The 22,048-nt window shown below is 39.5% G+C and overlaps 1 protein-coding gene across 3 annotated transcripts in view; it reads left to right on the top strand.

Moving 5' to 3' along the window:
• CPQ (carboxypeptidase Q) overlaps window positions 1-20,859 on the top strand; it is a 526,376-nt gene extending 505,517 nt beyond the window's left edge. For all 3 annotated transcript variants that reach the window (XM_061123718.1, XM_061123716.1, XM_061123715.1), the window contains exon 8: window positions 20,317-20,859. In XM_061123718.1, the coding sequence (XP_060979701.1) occupies window positions 20,317-20,480 (164 nt within the window). In that variant the 3' untranslated portion in view covers window positions 20,481-20,859. The remainder of the gene's footprint in view (window positions 1-20,316) is intronic.
• Window positions 20,860-22,048: the final 1,189 nt, after the last annotated feature.

Here is a 22,048-nt window from a genome sequence, read left to right as displayed (position 1 = left end):
GTGCAGCACTTCCACAGCATCATCTTTCAGGATTTGAAATAGCTCAACTGGAATTCCATCACCTCCACTAGCTTTGTTCGTACTAATGCTCCCTAAGGCCCACTTGACTTCACATTCCAGGATGTCTGGCTCTAGGTGAGCGATCACACCATTGTGGTTATATGGGTCGTGAAGATCTTTTTTGTACAGTTCTTCTGTGTATTCTTGCCACCTCTTCTTAATATCTTCTGCCTCTGTTAGATCCATACCATTTCTGTCCTTTATTGCACCCATCTTTACATGAAATGTTCCCTTGGTATCTCTAATTCTCTTGAAGAGATCTCTAGTCTTTCCCATTCTATTGTTTTCCTCTATTTCTTTGCATTGATCACTGAGGAAGGCTTTCTTTTTTTTCCTTGCTATTCTCTGGAACTCTGCATTCAAATGGGTATATCTATCCTTTTCTCCTTTGCCTTTAGCTTCTCTTCTTTTCTCAGCTATTTGTAAGGCCTCCTCAGACAACCATTTTGCCTTTTTGCATTTCTTTTTCTTGGGGATGGTCTTGATCACTGCCTCCTGTACAATGCCATGAATCTCCGTTCATAGTTCTTCAGGCACTCTATCAGATCTAATCCCTTGAATCTATTTGTCACTTCCACTGTATAATCTTAAGGGATTTGATTTAGGTCATACCTGAATGGTCTAGTGGTTTTCCCTACTTTCTTCAATTTAAGTCTGAATTTGGCAATAAGGAGTTCATGACCTGAGCCACAGCCAGTTCCTGGTTTTGTTTTTGCTGACTGTATAGAGCTTCTCCATCTTGGGCTACAAAGAATATAATCAATCTGATTTCAGTATTGACCATCTGATGATGTCCATGTGTAGAGTCTTCTAACTCATTAGCTCATTGAAACTCAAAGAAACCCAAAAGCTAGGTTATTACCATTCCTGTATTCTAGATGGGAAAATTAAGGCACAGAGAATAAAATACCCTTCCCCGTCTCACAGGCTGATACATGCAGTCAAGATTCACACTCAGTGAGGCTGGCTTTATAATTTGTGCTATTGATCACTGTGCTATGTTGACAAGTAAAGTATCTGTCAGATGCTGAAATGTAGGAGCCTATGACATATTTTATACCTTCAAGAAGCTGTAAGTATATCTACTTCAAGCCATAAGAGAGAAACTTAGACTTGCCCTTGCCATTAAAAAAAAGAAGAAACTAGAAAACTAGACAAATGTATCAGACAACTAATTCATCCACTATACGACAATATGGTGAGGACTGTGATCCCTGGATTAAAGAAAGCAAAAGATGACCTCTGTAATTGCCCTAGTTTTCTGTCATGAGGCAGGGAGGGAACACCCAAGCGCAGCTCAGTGGACTCACTGAGTTACAAAGATAGGAACTCGGGGAGTCTGGGGGAGCTGGGTTTCTGGGACAGGGTACCAGAGCAAGGAGCTCCACAGAAAGGTGGCTCCAGAAATCTGCATAAGGGTCCTCTTGAGTCCTTTGCTGCATACTAAGCTGAGCATGTATAGAGTAAAATTCCACAAGAATCATCAGAGAACAGCTATCAAGAAGGCTGGAGGCTGAACAATATCCAAAAACCACAGGACTGCAAAAATTTTACATTTTGATCAGCCAAAAACTCGATCAAGCTTGTTGAATATGTGGTACATTCAATGGAAGAACAAAGAAGAAGTGACACAAATGCAAAACAGCAAGATTGTAGACTAAAATTCAAGCATATCAATAATTGCATAAACATAAACAGACCAAACCCTTTAATTAGAAGGCAGAGATTGTCAAACTGAACAAAAAATTAGACTTACATATATGTTATTTGCAAAAAGCACACTTTAAAGACATAAGTAGGCTAAAAGTAAGTGGATGAATAAAAGATATACAACAAATTCTGAACATGTGAAGACCATAATAACTGTACTTTCCATAGAAATAACTGTCAAAGTAAAGAATGTTATTATAGAAAAGGGTCATCTTGTAATCATAAAAGAGTCTATTCATCAGTAAGGCATGCAAGTCTTAAATGTGAATGCACTCAATTCCAGAGCTTCAAAAATACATGAAAAAAAAGACAACAGAACTGAAAGAAGAGCCAAATAGATAGTTATGGTTGGAAATGTCAACACTCATTTTTTAATGATGTTAGAAAAATTAGATAGGAAGTCAGTATGGGTATGGAAGACTCAAACACACTATCAACCCACATGATCAAATTGATATTATGGGATAATGAATTCAGTAATAGCAGAATGCACATTTTTATTTTAAAGTGCACATGGAGCATATACCATGATAGAGTATATGCTGAGTCATTAAAAGCAATCTGAATGAATTTAAAAGGACTGAAATCATATTTGCTGACTACCATAGAATTAAATAAGAAGTCAAAAGCAGTAAGGTGTTAAGAAAATGTCCAAATATATAAAAATTAAACAGCATACATAGGTCAAAGAAGAAACCACATGGAAAATTAGAAATTGTTTAGGATCTTCTTGATAATAATACAACATATCAAAATGTATGGGATGAAGCTAAAGTAGTGCTTTATTGTACAAAATGATAAGCTGATTCTAAAATCCATGCAGAAATGCTGTGGACCTAGAATACAGAACAATTTTGAAAAAGAAGAAAAATGTTGGAGGACTTACTCTATCTGATTTTTAAATTGTCCTGTCTACAACAATTAGAGGTGTGGTATATTGACATAAGAATAGACAAACAGATCAATAGCAGAGAACAGAGAATCCAAAAATAGATACATATATACATTATCACATAAATTTTAAAAAGCACTACATTCACATAGAATATACATAAATGCCCAATAATTACATCAAAAGGTGCTTGACATTATTAGTCATCTTAGAAATCTAAATTCAGACAAAGATGAGACTTTCCTACATATTCAATGGCCAATAAAAAATTAAAAAAGAACAAACTATGCAATAGTATAGGTGAACTCTAAAATCATCATGTTAAAGAAGCCAAACACTAAAGACTGTGTACTGTATAATTCCATTCATGTGACATTTTAGGAAAGACTATGTAATCTATAGTTCCTGGAAACAAATCAGTGGTTGCCTGATGCTAAAGGTAGGAAGGAATGAACTAAAAGGGGATCTTTTAGTAGCAGTGGAAATGTTCTATAGCTTGATTGCAGCGGGAGTTACACATGTGTGTACATTTGTCAGAACTTAAAGAATGGGCACTTAAAGTGGGCATATTTTGTAATACACAGATTATATATAAAAGAAACTAAATATTTGTTGCATAAACAATATTAGCACTTACTATTGCCTAACTCTTTCCCAAACTTATACAGTACACTGAATTCCTTTAGTGAGTCTCAGAAGTTGGGGATTAGCATGGGTTGTCTTGTCTGATTGAATATTATAATTGAAGTTGACCTGTCCATCCACTGGGCTCCTACAGAACTTTGGATCTCACGTTTTAGTTCTTGGTGTGCATGTCTTAGCTCCCTTATTTGGGCCTCATAAAGCACAGGGGCTTGGTAGAATTGTAACAGTTCTTTGCTTAAAACTTGCCCCGAAGCTCATTTTATGTAGTTAATGCTGAATGAATGCATTACTGGAGACCACCTGGGTTGGGCCACTTTGGAAGGTCCCAAGTTTCCTGTCAATAGAGGCGTTTAAGAGAAGACTGAATGACTATATATTAAAGATGCTGCAAGGGGACTCAAACATCAGATGGTGGTTGGACTAGAGAAGTTCTCTCCCATCTCTGATTTATATAAAACCAAAGCTTCCAGGATGAGGTGTTTCCCCACAGAGAGAAGAGATTCTAAAAGTTAAGAGGAGGAGTAGCCATCCTGACAATCCACTGACCACAGGTAGGGTGGGGTTCACCCTGAGACAGCAGAGTGGGGTTCAGTGTCTGTTACCAGGCAAGTGAGATTTAATTATAAGCAAGGGAAGGATCTAATTCTGGAATGTACAAACCTGATATTCTATTATGAAATCTAATAGAAGGAATTTCAAAAAACACAGATTCGTGTGAGAAGTTCCCTGGAAAGAAAAGATGGAGATGATATGGGCATGGATCACCTGAAGATGGTGATGATGGCAGATTTATAGAATTGCCCCTTCACCCCACTCTGGGAGGGCAAGCCTCCTCACTCCTATGGGCCTTCATCCTTAAGATGAAGGAATGGATTCAGCACAACGAAATAAGTTCTGCACATCCTCTCATCAGACTCCTTTGCTTAAAATTGTCATTAAAATCTTTAAGTCTAAGTTTATTCATCTGCAAAAATTCTATAAAAATAATTATAAAATCTTCATGAAGATTTGATAAGACCTTGCATGTTTAGTTAAGTCCATTGCACATAGAATGTACTTAGTAAGTCCTGGCTATGAAAATGGTTATGATTTATTATCTCTCTCATCATTAAATAATATGTTGTTGTACCCTGCCAACACTCCAGAGACGATAAGTAGGAGTACCATGCCCAGAGTGAACCAGCCTGTGCCACCCTCTAACGTCCTCTAATCTTTATTGCATTAAAATCAGAAACCTGGGAAGAATGAGCTTTCTCCTTTTTAAGTTTCATCTGCAGAGTCCTAAGCAGTTTTGGATGTGATATACTTTATTTTCCAATCAACCTCATTTTTACAGAGATGTATTCTACTAAATTAAAAGTTCTATGAAATTCCATGAGAGCGGACACCTGTAAGTTATGTCCATCAATGTTTGCCCAGGGCCTAGCAACATACTTGGCACTTAGTAGGTGCTCAACAGATATCAGATGAATGAATATGATCTCCTTTCCAAAAGCCTTGCATACGCATCATATCTGACACAACCCCAGGTGGTTTGGGGTTATTCAGCAATAAAGTCAAGATTCCTACTTTGTAAGTGTCACTCTAATCATACTGAGTAGTCATTTAACCTGTCTACAGCAACGGGAAGACTGTTCTTTGGCTGTATGAAATTAACAAGAAATAATTCATGCTTCATGTTCCAAGTCCCTCCTAATAATGAGGGCTTCTTACCAGCTTAATTAGTTAGTAAAGGACAACATTCTTTTCTTTCCACCTTTTGTCAAGAATTATAAAGACTCTAAGAAAAGTGACTCAGAAGGTGAAACAACTGGACTCTTGGTGTTATTTATAAACTCTGCCCTGAAAATTATTTCAGGATCTGTAGCAGCAAATCTCAAGCACCATTCACCTTGCCCATAAAGCTGGAGTCTGAGTAGAAAGGGTGGGACAGCTAAGGACATGTTGTCTCACAAAGTAGCATTAGCTTCCTTTTTCATCATCAACCTTTTTTAAAAGAACACACAGAAATGTATAAATTGTGGTTTATCTCACAACAGGAGCATTTAATCAAATGTACTATAATTATATGTTGGGTGGCTACTGAGAATAATCACTGTTTCTTCACTATAAGAATGGTCCTAAGAATTGTATTAATGAGGGTGAACCATAATAGCATTGGGAATTCAGCTACATTTAAATGTTAAATTTACATCTCAGCCTTGTAGATTCCCTATAAATTGATTACTATGGGCCAGGATCTTTTCATGAGCATTGGCATTTAATGGACATTCCTTGAATTGATGCTTTACTTTAAGTGAAACGTGTTTGCATTAAAAGCATATTCATTTCCCAGTCTCCTTCTTATACATTTGTTTCCTTTGTTTAGGAATCCACAAAGCTTTTGATGTTTAGCTCATTTTTCCCCTCACTGCATAATGATTTTTAGAAGGTTGTACTTTAAAAGGTTTTGTGTTTTTAAAAAATGGCATCTCTTAAGCAGATAGTCAATTAATGGGGCTGCATTTAACTGCCAGGTGGGAGCCAGCCAAGTGACCAAGAAAGAAACTGGCTATTGGTGTAAATAAAAGAGTGTATTAGAATAACTGAGCCGATAGTCACCAAATTTTTCACCAGTGTCAACTTCTAAGTTTACTTGCTTCATCTTCAAGGCTTATGGTTTGAGGCAGGACTATTCACCATGTTTCTATTTTCCTTGTAGTTCTTTCCCCAGAAGCTGGGGGTGGAGAAAATTTGACTGTATTTTGCAGCTTTATTCAAGTGGTTTGTGATCTTTTTGAAACCAATTGACTTACACAAAAGTGTGGACGTACTTATTTTGGATAAATCCATGCTACCTGACATATAAACAAACAATAAAGAATCGAAGAGTCTAAAGGTGCTCCCTCCCAGATCAATTTTCTTCATTGGCCTGAGCTGCCTGTAAATTGATTCACAAGATACCATTCTCATTTTTCTGGATTTTGATTGCATATTATTCGCTAGTGTTGTTGTTCAGTCGCCCAGTCATGTCCTACTCTTTGTGACCCCATGGACTGCAGCACACCAGGCCTCTCTGTCCCTTCACCATCTCTCAAAGTTTGCCCAAGTTTATGTCCATTTCATTGGTGATGCCATCCAGCCATCTCATCCTTTGACACCCTCTTCTCCTTCTGCCCTCAATGTTTCCCAGCATCAGGGACTTTTCCAATGAGTCAGCTGTTTGCATCAGGTGACCAAAATACTACAGTTTCAGCTTTAGCATCAGTCCCTCCAACGAGTATTCAAGATTGATTTCCCTTAAGATTGACTGGTTTGATCTCTTTGCTGTCCAAGGGACTTTCAGGAGTCTTCTCTAGCACCACATTTAGGGTTACTTTTTATTGTTTTTAATGCTGCCATCTTTTCAGATGGGATTTTTTTTAGTAGTAAACCTTTCTTCTGTATATTCCCTATTTTCTGTTGTACAACTTCCCATGACCTTCACACTATGATATCAAAAAATTAAAAAGGCCATCTTGGTACAGACTCTTGGTCCCTCTAGCCCAGAATTCTACTGCTGACAATAGCCCCCAAAGCCATTTTGTGGAGGACTTGGCTGCCCACCTTGCCATGACTCATAAAATTTGGAGTGCATACTCTAAAATAATGTCATAACTCTTTGTAACCCAATATGGCTTGATCAGCTCTGAATTTAGTTAGATCCCTTTAAAGGGGCAGTTTTAGCCTGGGTGAGGGCAGGCAGGAGAGGGAAATGGAGATCCACAATGCGACTGGAAGCGCTAGCGTGGGTTCTCAAAACTGATTCCAGTTCCCAGTAGTGATGCCAGTCCTCAGGTGGCTGCCTTCAGCAGTGAGAAATACCCAGCTGCTTCTGTCCCTCATCCCATAGCCAGCTGGACCCCTGTGCGCGGCGAAACAGTCCCTGCAGTCCCATGGCAAGTGTGACTTTTTGATTGTAGCATAGTTTATCAAAGTTTCTTTGAATGGGTAAAATACCCCCTTTCTCCTTTTTTGTAAGTTTTTAAAAACCTTTTTAAAAATTGTAAAAACAATACAACTCTTCCTTTTATGAAAACTATGACCTTTTTCCTGATAGACTATAGGGAAGTGCTTTAATATTAATAACAACCCTTTTTTTTTTTTTTAAGTAAATATTACAGATCCGCCAACCTGGCCACGTGGCAGTATCTATCACTAATCAGAGGTTCGTAGAGTCTCCCTTGCAGCCTCTCTCATGAATGGACATCTTCCTATTGACCTGTTGCCCTCCAAGATGGTAGTCATTTACAATGGCTCTCTCCAGCTGCCCCATGTCACCCAGGCATTCCTGCAATACCCCTGCCAGCCAGCCTTCCAGAATCATTCATATTCAGTACAGGAAGTGGGTCTAGCACATGTCCATGCAATACTCCCAGCTTCTCTCATTCCTTTGTGTCTACTTGCCAACAGAATGGAGGTGGCAATCAGAAACAAAGGTTTACATCTTCTAACAGTGGTCTTCCACTGCACATGCAGCTTTGTAACCTTTAAGTATCTGTATCTAAAAATCAAAATCTTTCCATTTGAACACCATTGTAGAACACCATGATGATTTTAAGACTTTCATTATAACCTCCACCGTGGCACCAATTTTTAGAGTCTTTCCTAATCTGAAAACCTGTGTGTGTTGAATGTTCTCACAGTGTACTCTGTCAGAGACAGAGTACACACACACACACGTATGTTTTTCTAGAGAGAGAGAGATACACGTATAGATATATACACATATATTTACATTAATATGTGTGTGTCTGTGTATAAAATTTGTTTTTCTTTTCCCCCCAACACTCCTCATAACTGGGGACCATACAGGGAGAAGGCAGAAGACCAGCCCTTGTGTTGGTGACCACTTTGCCCAGTGCTCTTAGAGTAACCATGGATAAAATCATAGACGGGATCCATGAGTCACTGAACTTTGGAGAAGAAACATGAATGTGATTATTCCTTTATGGTTTAAGGTTGTAGATGGGTGGTATTAAATTATAACTTTCTAAAAGGTAAAATCATGATTCACATGCAAATGAAACATGAACGCATGTCATGTCAAAGATTTTATTCAATTCATTCATTAATATGAGAATCAGTAAGATATTCACACTAATTCAAAGTGCATTTGAGAAACTGAGTGTGTGTGATTTAATAAATATTAACCTAAGATTTGGAGTAGGCAATGGCACCCCACTCCAGTACTCTTGCCTGGAAAATCCCATGGACAGAGGAGCCTGGTGGGCTGTAGGCCATGGGGTCGCTAAGAGTCAGACACGACTGAGTGACTTCACTTTCACTTTTCACTTTCATGCATTGGAGAAGGAAACAGCAACCCACTCCACTGTTCTTGCCTGGAGAATCCCAGGGACGGGGGAGCCTGGTGGGATGCTGTCTATGGGGTTGCGTAGAGTCAGACACGACTGAAGTGACTTAGCAGCAGCAACCTAAGATTGCCAAGTTAGATAAAAACTGGTTAACTGGTTAATGTTTTAGAGGCCAATAAACTGTAACCTTTGGAACTAACTGTTCTATGGGACAGAAATAATTTTCATCTGTATTAGACTAAATATCTATGAGTTAACATAAAACATCACTACGTCTGGGACCTTTAATCAGTAGTAAGCAACGAGTCAAACTAAGTGCGTAGTCCTAGATAATCTTCACATGGACTTTGCCCCTGAATGACATTGGAAGTATATACTACCCACCTTTTTGCTTTATTTTCGAATTGTGGATAATTTCCATAACAGTGGTAAAAAGTAAAGGAACATATTGAGTAGCACAGAACAGAGTGTTTAGATCTCAGCTTATACGTGAAATATCCCATGTTTTGAGGGGAACAAGAATCTTCTTGTCTTTCACCAAGGCAGCAAATGAGAGGAGAATCCCCAGAAAATAGGATTTACTTAGCAAAATTGCTATAGAGTCAGAGAATGCAGTCAGTATATCTCTCTACTTTTGCGCCGTTAGATGTTTAATAATTCATTCATTTATCCATTCAGTGATTCAACAGTTACTGAGCACTTACTACCTGCCAGGCATAGGGGATTAGGGTGAAAAAGACAAAGCCCTTGCTCTTACTTTCTAATGGGAAAATCAGGCAGCAAATAATGAAATCATTATAAGACTAACATAGACTTCGGTAGTAGAAATTGCTATGAAAAGCGAGGGGAAAGAAGCAGGGTAAGGGGATGATGAATGATCAGAGGGGAGGGGTGGGTTTTAGATGGGATGGTTTTAGCTCCTGGGAGGACTGGCAGGTCCTGCAGGAACAGTGGACTTGGTGTCAGGAGGGGTTCTGCCATCCATCGTCTGGCAAGTAGTCCCAGGCTGCCCGTGCCCACTGTCCGAACGTGATTGAGTCTTGACTCCAGTTCACGGCCCAAGATACATCCAGCTTGAATTTCCATCTTCTTGTCATGAAGCAAAATAGGGATGGGGGACTAGTGCTGAGGGTGGAGCAAACCGCACACACACGGTTCTCCACCAGGGAAAATAAAAACTTTTACAGGTGTCCTGGGATAGGGCAGGGAGAGAAGGTGCAGAAAGCTGGTCAGGAGCAGAGTTTTCAGGTCAGAGACACCTGGATTTGAATCCCATCTCTATCACTTACTACCATGTGACTCCAGTTATTTAAATCAATTTTCCATATGTCAATGAGGCATGATGGTCATTCCCTCATGGGGTCACTTGGAAAATTAAATGAAATAATCTCCAAAAAGCCCTAGGCACACTGGAAGTCCTTAAGAGACAGTATTGTTCCTGTCATTCCTACAGGTTTAGAGAGCCTGCAGTGCTGTCTTCCTGTAGCAGTAATTAGTAATTAATTAGTCTTATTATCCCCATACAGTTCCTTCAGCTTTGTGGGAAGACGAATCATTATCACAGAGTTCAGATACCTGAGAACTGGAGGTCCTCCAGATATGTGGGTGTTGCCCTTTGACCTGTGGTCAAAATTATCCCAGCCACCAATCCACGTTTTCCAAAGAGATGGAAGGAGGAAGGTCTTAGTGATACTTGAAACTTTTTAGCACATGCTTGGAAATTCCTGGGTGAGAATTTAGAAAGTAAAATTATAATCCTTTTCATGGAGTTTTGATCTGGGATGTTTTTCCAGTTCCTCTCCTTCGTGTCCTTTCCTTTCCTTTGTTTTACTGTTCTTTGCTCTTATAAGCTGCTTCTCTTCTGGAGTGCTAGGGGTTAGGAAGCTATTAATTACCTGCATCTCACTCCAATTTTCAATGAAATTCAATATAGTAAGGATAAAACTGCCCCTTTTGAAAAGAGAGATTAAATGTCTGCAAATTTCACAAATTGATTTTCTAATTGTTTTGGTAATAATGTTTCTTCATCTGATAATGTTGCTGAAAGAAATAACTTTAATTAAACTTTAAATGTAATTTTGTATTTTATACAAGAGACTAAGTTTTCTTGCAGGGAATAAGTTAAGGCCATAACATTCTTCTCTAACCCCATAATTATTATGATCAGGAAATGTCTGTAATACATTACACTGTAATTAAATTGCATACCCCAGACTGTTCAAGATCTGTTTATAAAGGAGAAATGGATTTTCCACAGCTGCTTGCCTGTGAGTGCGTGCTTCATGAAACATTGCTGCAGTCAATGTATGCCCGGAGATAACAGACTTGAATTGAAACTCTGAAAGCTTTCAAATGTCTTTCAAAAACTTCTCATAACATGAATTGCTTAATTTGTGTACATGAAAACCCACTGATTACATATGAATGAGTCAATCTACGATAAGAGGGGGCCATGAGAATCTTTGTGTATTTACCACCCTTCTCTTCAGAAATTAGCAGGTATTCATTTAATCTTGTTCCAAATCCTGCCCGGACCACGGTCATTAATGGGATTGCTCTGTGAAGACTGGAATCTGCTGTGAGCAATGAGGGGCAGGTCAGGTATTTCCTACAATATTCATTGGACCATCTTCACCCAGTCACACAGCTGGAAAATATTTTGTGAGATGAATGTTTACAGAAAGGGATTCAGAGAGGAGAGAGAAGTGGGGAGAGCCGGAGGAGAAGGGAAAATAATCCAAACCCGGGTCAAGGCGGGGTCACATGGAAGAGACCTCACAGCCCAACTGGTTCATCTTGAAGACCGATCATCAGGCTTCCCTGGTGGCTCTGTTGATAGACTCCTCCTGCCAACGCAGGAGACACGGGTTTGATTCCTGGACCAGGAAGATCCCACATGCCCCAAAGCACCTAAGCCCATGAGCCACGACTGTTGAGTCTGTGTTCCAGAGTCCAGGAGCCAACATTACGAAGCCTATGAACCCTAGAGCCCGTGCTCTGCAACGAGAGAAGCCACCACACGAGGAGGCCGCGCATCACTAGAGAGGAGCACCCTGCCCAACCCCGCTTTGCCGCAACTGGAGAAAAGCCCACACAGCAACAACGACCCGGTGCAGCCAAAACTAAGTAAATAAAAATTTTTTAAAAATCATCAGAACCTTGATTTATTAAATGAGAAATTTAAATCCTTCAAGTTGTATTTAATTGGTCATGCTGTTGTGGATAGGCTGTGTCAACCTTGGTGACACATAATGCCTATAACAAAGTATTAACTGAATGCCTAGTCATCCTCACCAGCATCTTGAACTTGGGTATCATCAGCCCTGATTCATTCATGAGTGGGGAAAACAGGCTGGGTCGCCTTGCGTGATTTGCCTGAATTCACCCAAGTTTGAATTCAAACCCAGTCATATCTGACACTAACCCCTATGTTCTCTCAGCTGTATCTCCCTGTCTAGGTCCAGTTCCTTGACTGACAAGCTCAAGGACATATCTTCACATCCTTAAATTCCAAACTTCCATTAGAACTAACTTCCTAATGGTGAACTGCCCTGAGCCTGCTGTAGTTTATTTCCAAGGGAAGAATGTTGGCCTTCAGAGCAGGCTCCTTCCTACCAGCTTTCTACTTCTAAAAGTCATATATGATGGAATATTACTCAGACATAAAAAGGAACGCACTTGAGTCAGGTCTAGTGAAGTGGATGAACCTAGAGCCTTGAGTCAGTTCCAATGAAGTGGAATGTTTGCATTTGAGTCAGTTCTAATGAAGTGGGTGAACCTACACAGAGTGAAGTAAGTCAGGAGGAGAAAAATACTGTATATTAACTCATAGTATATGGAATCTAGAAAGATGGTACTGATGAACCTATTTGGAGGGCAGCAATGGAGACAAAGACATAGAGAATAGACATATGGACATGGGGCGGGGGCGGAAGAAGAGGGTAGGATATATGGAGAGACTAAAATGGAAACATATATATTACCATATGTAAAATAGATAGCCAATGTGAATTTGCCGTGTGACTCGGGGAATTCAAAGCGGGGCTCTGCAACAACCTAAGGGGGTGGAGTAGGGAGGGCAGTGGGAGGGAGGTTCAAGAGGGAGGGGACATAGGTGTACCTATGGCTGATTCATGTTGATGTTTGGCAGAAACCAACACAATTATTTGTTCAGTCGCTCAGTCATGTCCAACTCTTTGCGACCCCATGAACTGCAGCACGCAAGCTTCCCTGTCCATCACCATCTCCCAGAGTTTGCTCAAACTCATGTCCATTGAGTCGATGATGCCATCCAACCATCTTCTCCTCTGTCATCCCTTTCTCCTCCTGCCTTCAATCTTTCCCAGCATTAGAGTCTTTTCCAATGAGTCGGCTCCTTGCATCAGGTGGCCAAAATATTGAAGCTGCAGCTTCAGCATCAGTCCTTCCAATGAATATTCAGGACTGATTTCCTTTGGGATTGACTGGTTAGATCTCCTTGCAGTTCAAGGGACTCTCAAGAGTCTTCTCCAGCACCACAGTTAGAAAGCATCAATTCTTCAGCGCTCAGCCTTCTTTATGGTCCAACTCTCACATCCATACATGACTACAGGAAAAACCATAGCTTTGACTATATGGACCTTTGTTGGCACAGTAATGTCTCTGCTTTTTAATATGCTGTCTAGGCTTATCACAGATTTTCTTCCAAGGAGCAAGCATCTTTCAATTTCATGGCTGCAGTCACTGTCTACAGTGATTTTGGAGCCCAAGAAAACAAAGTCTGTCACTGTTTCCATTGTTTCAATTATCCTTCAATTAAAAATAAATTTAATTATTAAAAAAAGAATCATTTGATGATTCCCTGTTCAGAACTCACATACCTGTCAAAGACACTGCCATTTATCCCTAAGGATAGTTGAGATCTCCCCCACCGCCCCACCCGCATCGTCAAGTGCTCTCAGGAATTGAAATGCAGGCTGTCCCTCCGTGCTGGTCTTTCTGATCAGTGGCTGTCACTGATGAAACGTCTCCTTGGAACCGCAGAGACAAAGCTGCAAGGCTGCCAGCAGGCCGGCTCTCATATCTCCTGTGGTTATCAGCATTCTCATTGGTGGTACCAGATCTTCTGGAACTGTTTCAGTTTTGTAAAATGTTCATGGGAACTTCAATGGTCTCTGAGGAAATGCTTTCCTTAAGTCACCAGTCCTAAAGGGAGGCAGCCAAGTTCCCAGCCATCTGGCAGTCAGTTTCTTTCAGTCTGAGACAGAAAGGGAATTTCAGAGGCCTTGAAGAGGGCATGCACAAATATTTCTTGCTTCTATTTTTTCAATAAGGAATTTGGAGCCTTAGTCTGTCAGCCACCATGACGAGTCTTTAGGAAACTAAATGGGAGCAAACCAGCCCTCAGCAAGCCATACTCTGTCTGTTGGAATTAAATGTCCTTTCCTGTTTCTGCAGGTTCACAGCTCTGATTGACCTTCTATCTAGCTTCGGTGACTTCCATTCTTTGAAATCCTTGATGCCATCCTTAACACGTCCATGAATAAGACATCCACCCCATGCTAACTGGCATCCAGAGAGCATGTGCTTCTCACCAGTTTTAACTAGATCCAAAATGTCGTGATTTCTGTTAAACTGCTTCTTTTTCCTACCAGAGTAAACACACCGATTTTTCTCTCCTGGGTTGTGCTGTGAGTTCATGGCATAAGTTGTCTTCTAGTTTAAAAATGGACTGCTGCCCTTTTCACTGTTTGGGGGTTTGGATATCATCGTCTGGCCCTATTCTTTGTCACTTGTCCCCCAAACTGTACCTTCTCCCCAGCTGTTTCCTCACCACCACAGTCGTTTACACAGTTCCAGCTCCACATTTTTCTGGGATGTCTCCCTAAGGTGCAGCTCCAGTCTCCCCATCTTCTTGCCCGTTGCCCCCCCCCCCAATGGCTCCCCATTTAAGGACTACATTCAGTCTATTTTCAGCCTTATTTAGGACTTTTCATGGATAAATCAGTTGCCAACTTTATCTGCCTGAAATTAGCCCACATCACCCAAACTGGAATGCTCACATGTTCTGTTCACCTAGAATATCTCTGTCTGTTGACATCCTAAGTACTTGTGCTAGATACTCTCTTTTACTACTCCATATCAATCCTCACCTTTCTCTACCCTATACTGTGCCCTGGGAGGCTAACTCTTACAGACTACCCTCTGGCTTATGATTGGATTTGGCCAAGGGAGCCCAGTTGGATATGAGAGGCACCAGCGGGGACTGATTCTCTGGCTTCTATAGACAAGCACAGCTCCTCTGGTGACCCTCTCCAGCAGATAGATCTGTAGCTATCGCTGCTTTCTTCTGTGTCCTTTGAGGCTGAGAGGTGCTAATGACCTTCCTTGCTGCTCCTTTAGCATCCCTCATGAGTTTTACTTAACCCTGACCACTCTTTGTAAATAATACTTTCATTAAAATTTCCCAGTTTTCTCCTTGGAGTGTCCCATCTGTTTCCTACAATGGTTCTGACACAGCACCCTCAAGCCTCAGTTCATGTATAAAATTTGCTGATTTCATTCATTCACTTTGCAAATATACATTCATCATCTATTTGCTGTTACATTTTAGGCTTTTTGTGGTTGTTCAGTTGCTAAGTCGTGTCCAACTCTTTGTGAGCAAGTGGATTGAAGCCCTCCAGGCCTCCCTGTCCCTCACTATCTCCCAAAGTCTGCCCAAGTTCATGTCCATTGAGTCGGTGATGCCATCCAACCATCTCACCTTCTGCTGACCCCTTCTCCTTTTGCCTTCACTCTTTCCCAGCAATGGGGTCTTTTCCAATGAGTCCGCAGCTCACATCAGGTAGCCAAAGTATTGGAGCTTCAGCTTCAACTGGTGACAGAGTAGAGAACAAAACAGTGGCCTTGCCTTCAGGGAACTTACAATATAGTGGAGAAAACAAATGTGAAACAGGCAATTGTAAGAAAGAATGGTGAAGATTCCGATAGAAGAAGTATGGAGTGCACACAGCAACGGGACCTAACATAGGGCTCAGAAAAGGTCATTCAACTACTTGAAGTAGCCACTGGTTTTTGTCCTTTCCCCACAGCATTCAGTATATTCTGGTTGTGTTACTATTACTTGTGGGCACATTTTTGCTGCCTCTACTGCAGAATAAGCTTTTGAGAGCAGAGACTGTCTTTTTCACCTTTATATCTTAGCCCACTGCTAGAATGTTGTAGGAATTCAATTATTTGTCCAGTTGAATTGGACAGAACCTTCTGGACACTTACGAACCTCAGCTCTAGCCCACCCACTGAAGGTTGTACATCATTAGGCTGGATAATGGTGAGACCCCACCCTTTCAGAGCTATTTGAGAAACAGAAAACATGTTTTACTCGTTTAGAAAGAAAAAATCACTGAACAGGAAGAAGCCTCGTCAACACAGGTGAAGGGTTCGATAGGTGTTATCAGCTTAATACACGCTGTTTTGGGTATTTGCTGACAGGTATTGGAATCTTTAATTGTCAGAGTTGAGAGCTGAGCTTTCTTTCGTGTATTTACTTTGCTTCAGTGGCTTGTGTTATGTTTGATAGCACCGTAGTTGAACTCAGGGTGAAATATGAATGAATAGAGAGAAATTCTTATCTTACTCCAGAGCAAGGAGTTTGGGAAGATAAGTACAGGAAAACCTTTGTACAGAGTCTTTAAAACTTGGATTGGCAGAAGGAAAACCTGGACAGCATTCTGAGGCAATAGAGGGCTCAGGAACACTGAGACTGTCCACTGCACAGACCAGGAAGTAGAGAAATGGGAGACGAGAACGCGGCAGTGTGGTAGACCAGAAGCTCCTAGACACATCAAGCCACCCCTGCCCCTCAAAAAATAATTGTTGGGTAAAACAATGACTGTCTTTCTATAATACATGGCCTAGTAAGGCAAAGTAAGCGAATTCCTCAGAGGTGAAAAATGATGAAGTGAGAATTCGTAAGAAGTAAGAAAACTCCACAGCCTTTGTCTGAGGGTATCTTTGCCCATCCTTGTTGGCCTAGAGCATGGATTTTAAAGAGAAGTGAGTGCATCTGGGACAGGAGACAAAACTTAGGATCCTAGTGTCCTTTATTGATTAACTTTATATAAATATGTCAGCTATTGAGAGATCAATCATTTGAGATCTCCAGTGAGAGAACTGATATAAAGTGTGTGACTTCCAAACAAGAAGAGTTGGGGAGGTGGCAGAGGAATAATAGGAGGAAAAAAAATCTACACAAGGAGAGCAAGAAAGAAAAGGAAAAAAATAACAGAAAGCAAATAAACAAATAGAAAGCAAAAATTGAGATGGTATAAATGACAATAATCAGAATCTATATTAATGAATTATAACCTCCAGTTAAAACCCAAAGATTGTTAGATTAGTTTTTAAAGTTGAACTTTATTCATAAGAGAATTCCCTAAAAATATAAGGACAGAGGCAGACTGCAAATAAATTGATGGGAAAAGACACATGAAGAATGAGGTAAGGAAAGGAGGTTGTTATTAAATACTAGGAAAACTAGACTTCAAGACAAAAAGCATTACTACAAATGGCAAGGATGACCACATATTGATAAAGATGTTCAGTTTATTAATACCAGAAAGATATGATTCCAAGTTTGTATGCTCCTACAAGCATACAAATATATTTAAAAAAAAAAAACGAAAAACATTGTTAGAATTACAAAAAAGAGATCCAAAATTATAGGTCATTTTCTCACATTTCTCTCAAAATTGATAAGACAATAAATCAATAAGGTGTTAAAAGATTTGAAGAATACAGTTAACAAATTTGTTTTAATGCTTGCATACCCAGTACACCGAAAGCACTCTTTTCGACACATGCGACATTTATAAAATGGATCATCCAGTATGCCAGGGAGAAAAATCTCAGCAAAACTTGAAGAATTTGTATCACATAGCCCACATTCTCTAACAGTTACATTGGAAGTCAATAATGAAAAGGAAACCCTGTACCTTTGAAAATTAAAAAAACACATTCTAACTTGTGCATCAAAGAAAAAAATCAAACTAGGAATTAGTAAATATTTAGAATTAAGTGATCATGAAAATACTCATCACAACTGATGGGATATAGAGAGCTGAAACAGTAGCAAGGGGAGACTGTAGCCTTACTGCTTATGTAAGGAAAGTCGTCTTGTTTAGTCGCTCAGTCGTGTCCAACTCTTCTGTGACCCCACGGACTGTAGCCTACCAGGCTCCTCGATCCATGGGATTTTCCAGGCAATTAATAATTTCCCAACTGAAATGGGTTGCCATTTCCTTCTGCAGGGGATCTTCCTGACCCTGGGATCAGACCTGCATCTCCTTCACTGGCAGGCGGGTTCTTTACCACTGAGCCTCCAGAAGGAAATTGTACAAAGGAATAAACTGAGCATTCAACTCAAAAAGTTTAAAAAAGAAAAAAAAAGTGAATCAACCCAAACAAAGAATAAGAAGGGAAATAAGTATGAGTAAAAATCAATGAAGGAAAACTACCACACATTAGAAAATATTATCCCCCCAAAATTATCTCTTTATTTATTTATTTATTTTTAAGAATAATAGAACCTACAAACTGCTGGCAAGATTAGTGAACAAAGAGAGAGAGAAGACTTCAATAACCAGTATCAGGAGTGAAAAGGAGCACTCCCTATAGATGCTGCAGACATAAACAATAGAGAAAAAGGATGGACCCGTCAAATTTTGCTGGAACACTGAAAAATAAAAATAGAAGCCTACCCTACAGCAAAATCAATTCTGGTTCTAAGTGGTTGAAGAATTTAAAAATGAAAAACAAAACTTTAAAAGTTTTAGACTAGGACCCTAGGAACTATTTTTGTGATATAAAGCTAAGGAAGGATTTCTTAAACAACAGAGAAAAGTAAAAATCATAAAGGAAAGTGTGCATAAATTCAGCTGCATTGAGTAAGAACATCTATTCATCTAAATGCATGCTAAACAGAATGAAAAGAGTCACAAGCTGGGAAATGATTTATATAAACTAACCACCAACAAAAGGTTAGTATCTAAAATATATCAAGAACTCCTGCAAATCAATAAGAAAAGGCAACTCAATTGAAAATAGGCAAGGGGAATGAACAGGCATTTCATGGAATAGAAATGACAAAAAATACATATATGAAAACATATTCTCAATAATTTTAAAAATTAAAATCATATGAGATAATATTTCACATCCACTACATCAGCAAAAACTAGCTTAAATTAATACTGAGTGCTAAAGAAGATGTGAAGCGAGAGGAAGACTCATATACTAACAATGGGAGGATAAACTGAAAAGGAATACATTTTGGATATACATGATGAAATTAAACATATGCATGCTCTATAGCCCAACAATTCCACCCCTACATTTAGAGCCTGGAGAGTGTTGATTATATTTATTTTGAAAAACTATGAAGAAAAGCAAGGAGTGGCTGAAACACAAGCAGAACAGGATAGTGGGTCCCTCTGGAGAGAGGGGTTGTGAGAAGGAGCTCATAAAATGGGTTTTAAAGGTACTGGTGATGCCTTTCTTGCATTAAATCATGGGCATATGTGAACTTTTATACTGTCACCCTTTATAATCTACAATCTTATGTATGTATGGTATATATCTTAATAAAATGGTAAGTAAATAAATAATTAGGCCTGAGGCAAAAGAACCCACAGAGTGGGCCCAGTAGATTCTGAAGGATGACTAGGAGGTATGAAGATTCCCTGAGGCTCTGATCCATAACTAAACTAGATGAAAGCCTCACTAGAGTGAGAAAGTGAAAGTCGCTCAGCCATGTCCGACTCTTTGTGACCCCATGCATATACAGTCCATGGAATTCTCCAGGCCACAGTACTGGAGTGGGTAGCCTTTCCCTTCTCGAGGGGATCTTCCCAACCCAGGGATCAAACCCAGGTCTCCTGCATTGTAGGCAGATTCTTTACCAGCTGAGCCACCATTCCCTGAGGTTTGATCCATGACCAAACTAGAAAAAGACCTCACTAGAGTAAGAAGAAAGTTCTTAAGGGTGGTAGAGACTCCTGTTGGTGGGACTTGCTGGGAGATTTCATGGGAAGTGACTGAATGACTTGAGAAAAAAAATCTCGAGCAAAGGAGTACTGACTTTCTTTTGTATCCAGGGATGTACATAATTTGCACTCTGCTGATACAAAAAAAAAAAAAAATATATATATATATATATATATAGTCCTTTTATAAATAGAGGGGACATTTGTATCACTTGCTTTTCAAATAAAATTTATTTTCCTTCCCATAGCAGGAAGTTCAGAATTAGGCAGTGTAGAGCTTACTCAGTGGGCTTGCCGTATTTTCTAAACCCAGTCTCTTTCTGTGTTTCCACCTTGCCATTTTTAGTGTGGAGGCTTTTTGCCCCCTGCAGTGCTAGTCTTCTCATCTCTTTTAATTCATCACGAGAGCATTTCCTGACTCTTGTCAACCAGGTTAAGGCTTTCCTAGAACTCTCCCACGCCTGCCACTCATATCACAGTCTTCAGAACGATGCCATACGGCCATTTCCTGCTGCAAGGGAGGCTGGGAATGTCATTATTTTGCCATCACAGCCTGTCCAATAAGAGCAAGGAAGAGGGCCAGTGGTATCTAAACAGCTATTCAGCAACGTCTGTCAAAATACTTCATTAAGAGTTCTTCCTCTTTTCTCCCCAGGAGCCAGTCTACTTGATGACCTGTATAAATATTTCTCCTTCCATCACTCCCATGGAGACACCATGACCGTCATGGATCCAAAGCAGATGAATCTTGCTGCTGCTGTTTGGGCTGTTGTCTCTTACGTCGTTGCAGACTTGGAAGAAATGCTGCCCAGGTCTTAGCAAGAACAAGAGAGAGGGCACTTTTGTCCTTTCTGGCCAGAAATCCTGGGTCTGCAGCTTTAGGAAGCCCCTCTTCACCCAGCAACTTTATTGATCATTTACAAAGCACAACACTCTTTCATACTTCCTGACATTATCCTTCTTGATACTTTCCAAATTCTGTTTTCCTAGTGTAAAGAATAATCCCACATAGAATCAAATCAAATCCCACCCCCACATAAAATCAAAATATGGTAGAGATCCCAGTGGGGGCATTTCTTTATACCACTTACTAAAAACATTGTTTCTACTTCAGAAGTAAATACTGGATAAAGCTTTGGAAGACCTCTGGCTTTTATGCATGTATTTATGAACATTAAATCAAATATAGTGACACCAATTTTTTGTTCTAAGTTATTCATTGAAAGGTAGAGGAACACACAATATAGTATAGTCTTAACTGAACATATGCAGGCATCTGACTTTCTAATTTATACACTTTGATATTATTAGAATTTTTTAATGAGGTATGAAATTTTTTAATTAATAGAAAAAAATGTCACCACTTGAAAAAATCAAGTATGTAAAATCCAATTTCCTTATTAAAGATCTACCATGAGCAAATGATAATACTATTTTACATTTATGTTTTATATATTTCACATAATAAATCTATGAAGTTGGGGCTTATTCATATTTTGCTGATAACAAAACTGAGGCTCATGGGGAAAGACTCTGCTTCCACTGCAGAGTGTAGGGGTTCAACCCCTGGTCAGGGAACTAAGATCCCACATGCAGTGCAGCAAGGTCAAAAAGAAAAACTATTGGGGCTCATAGAAGCTAAATAATATTCACAGAGCAAAACACTTATCCTCATCTAGTCTGAGAATAATCTCTACTATTCTTTCACACACAATGTCCAGTGTTCAATTTAAAAAATTACAAGACACACCCCAAAATACAAGAAAAGAGTTTAACTCATTGTCAAGAGTTAAAGCAATTAACAAAACCAGACAAAGCAGCATCATATTTCCAGATGTTGGAAATACCAGAGAGCAACTTTAGCATAACTATGGTTAATATGTTAAAATCTAGTAGGAAAATGGGACTATATACATGAACAGAAGGAGAATTTCAACAGAAAGATGAAAACTATAAAAGAGCATCAAATGCAAATACTAAAATAAAATATACAACATCAGAGATGGGTAATTTCCTTTTGGGGCTCATCAGCAGACTGGATAGGCTGAGGAAAGAATCAACGACCTTGACAATAGGTCAATAAAAACTATCCAAACTAAAACACGAAGAGAAGGAAAAGTGAAGGAAAACAAACACCAGAATGAATCACCCCAGAGTGTGATCTAATATGTACATGGCCTAATATACATGTAATTTGTTATCAAATGGTCTAATATACACATAACTAAATTCTTGGAAGGAAAAAAACAAAGTATCAGTTTTATTAATGGTAATAATTAAAAAGATCTTTCATTCCTGGCATGGTAGCAGACTGGTACACTGACTGACCCTTACACTGAAGCCAAAATGCTGGATGACGTCTGAGAAACACTTTTTTAAATATATGA

This window comes from Dama dama, chromosome 21, assembly GCF_033118175.1.
Source record: "Dama dama isolate Ldn47 chromosome 21, ASM3311817v1, whole genome shotgun sequence".
NCBI lineage: Eukaryota > Metazoa > Chordata > Mammalia > Artiodactyla > Cervidae > Dama > Dama dama.
This window is presented reverse-complemented; position numbering and strand designations above follow the sequence as displayed.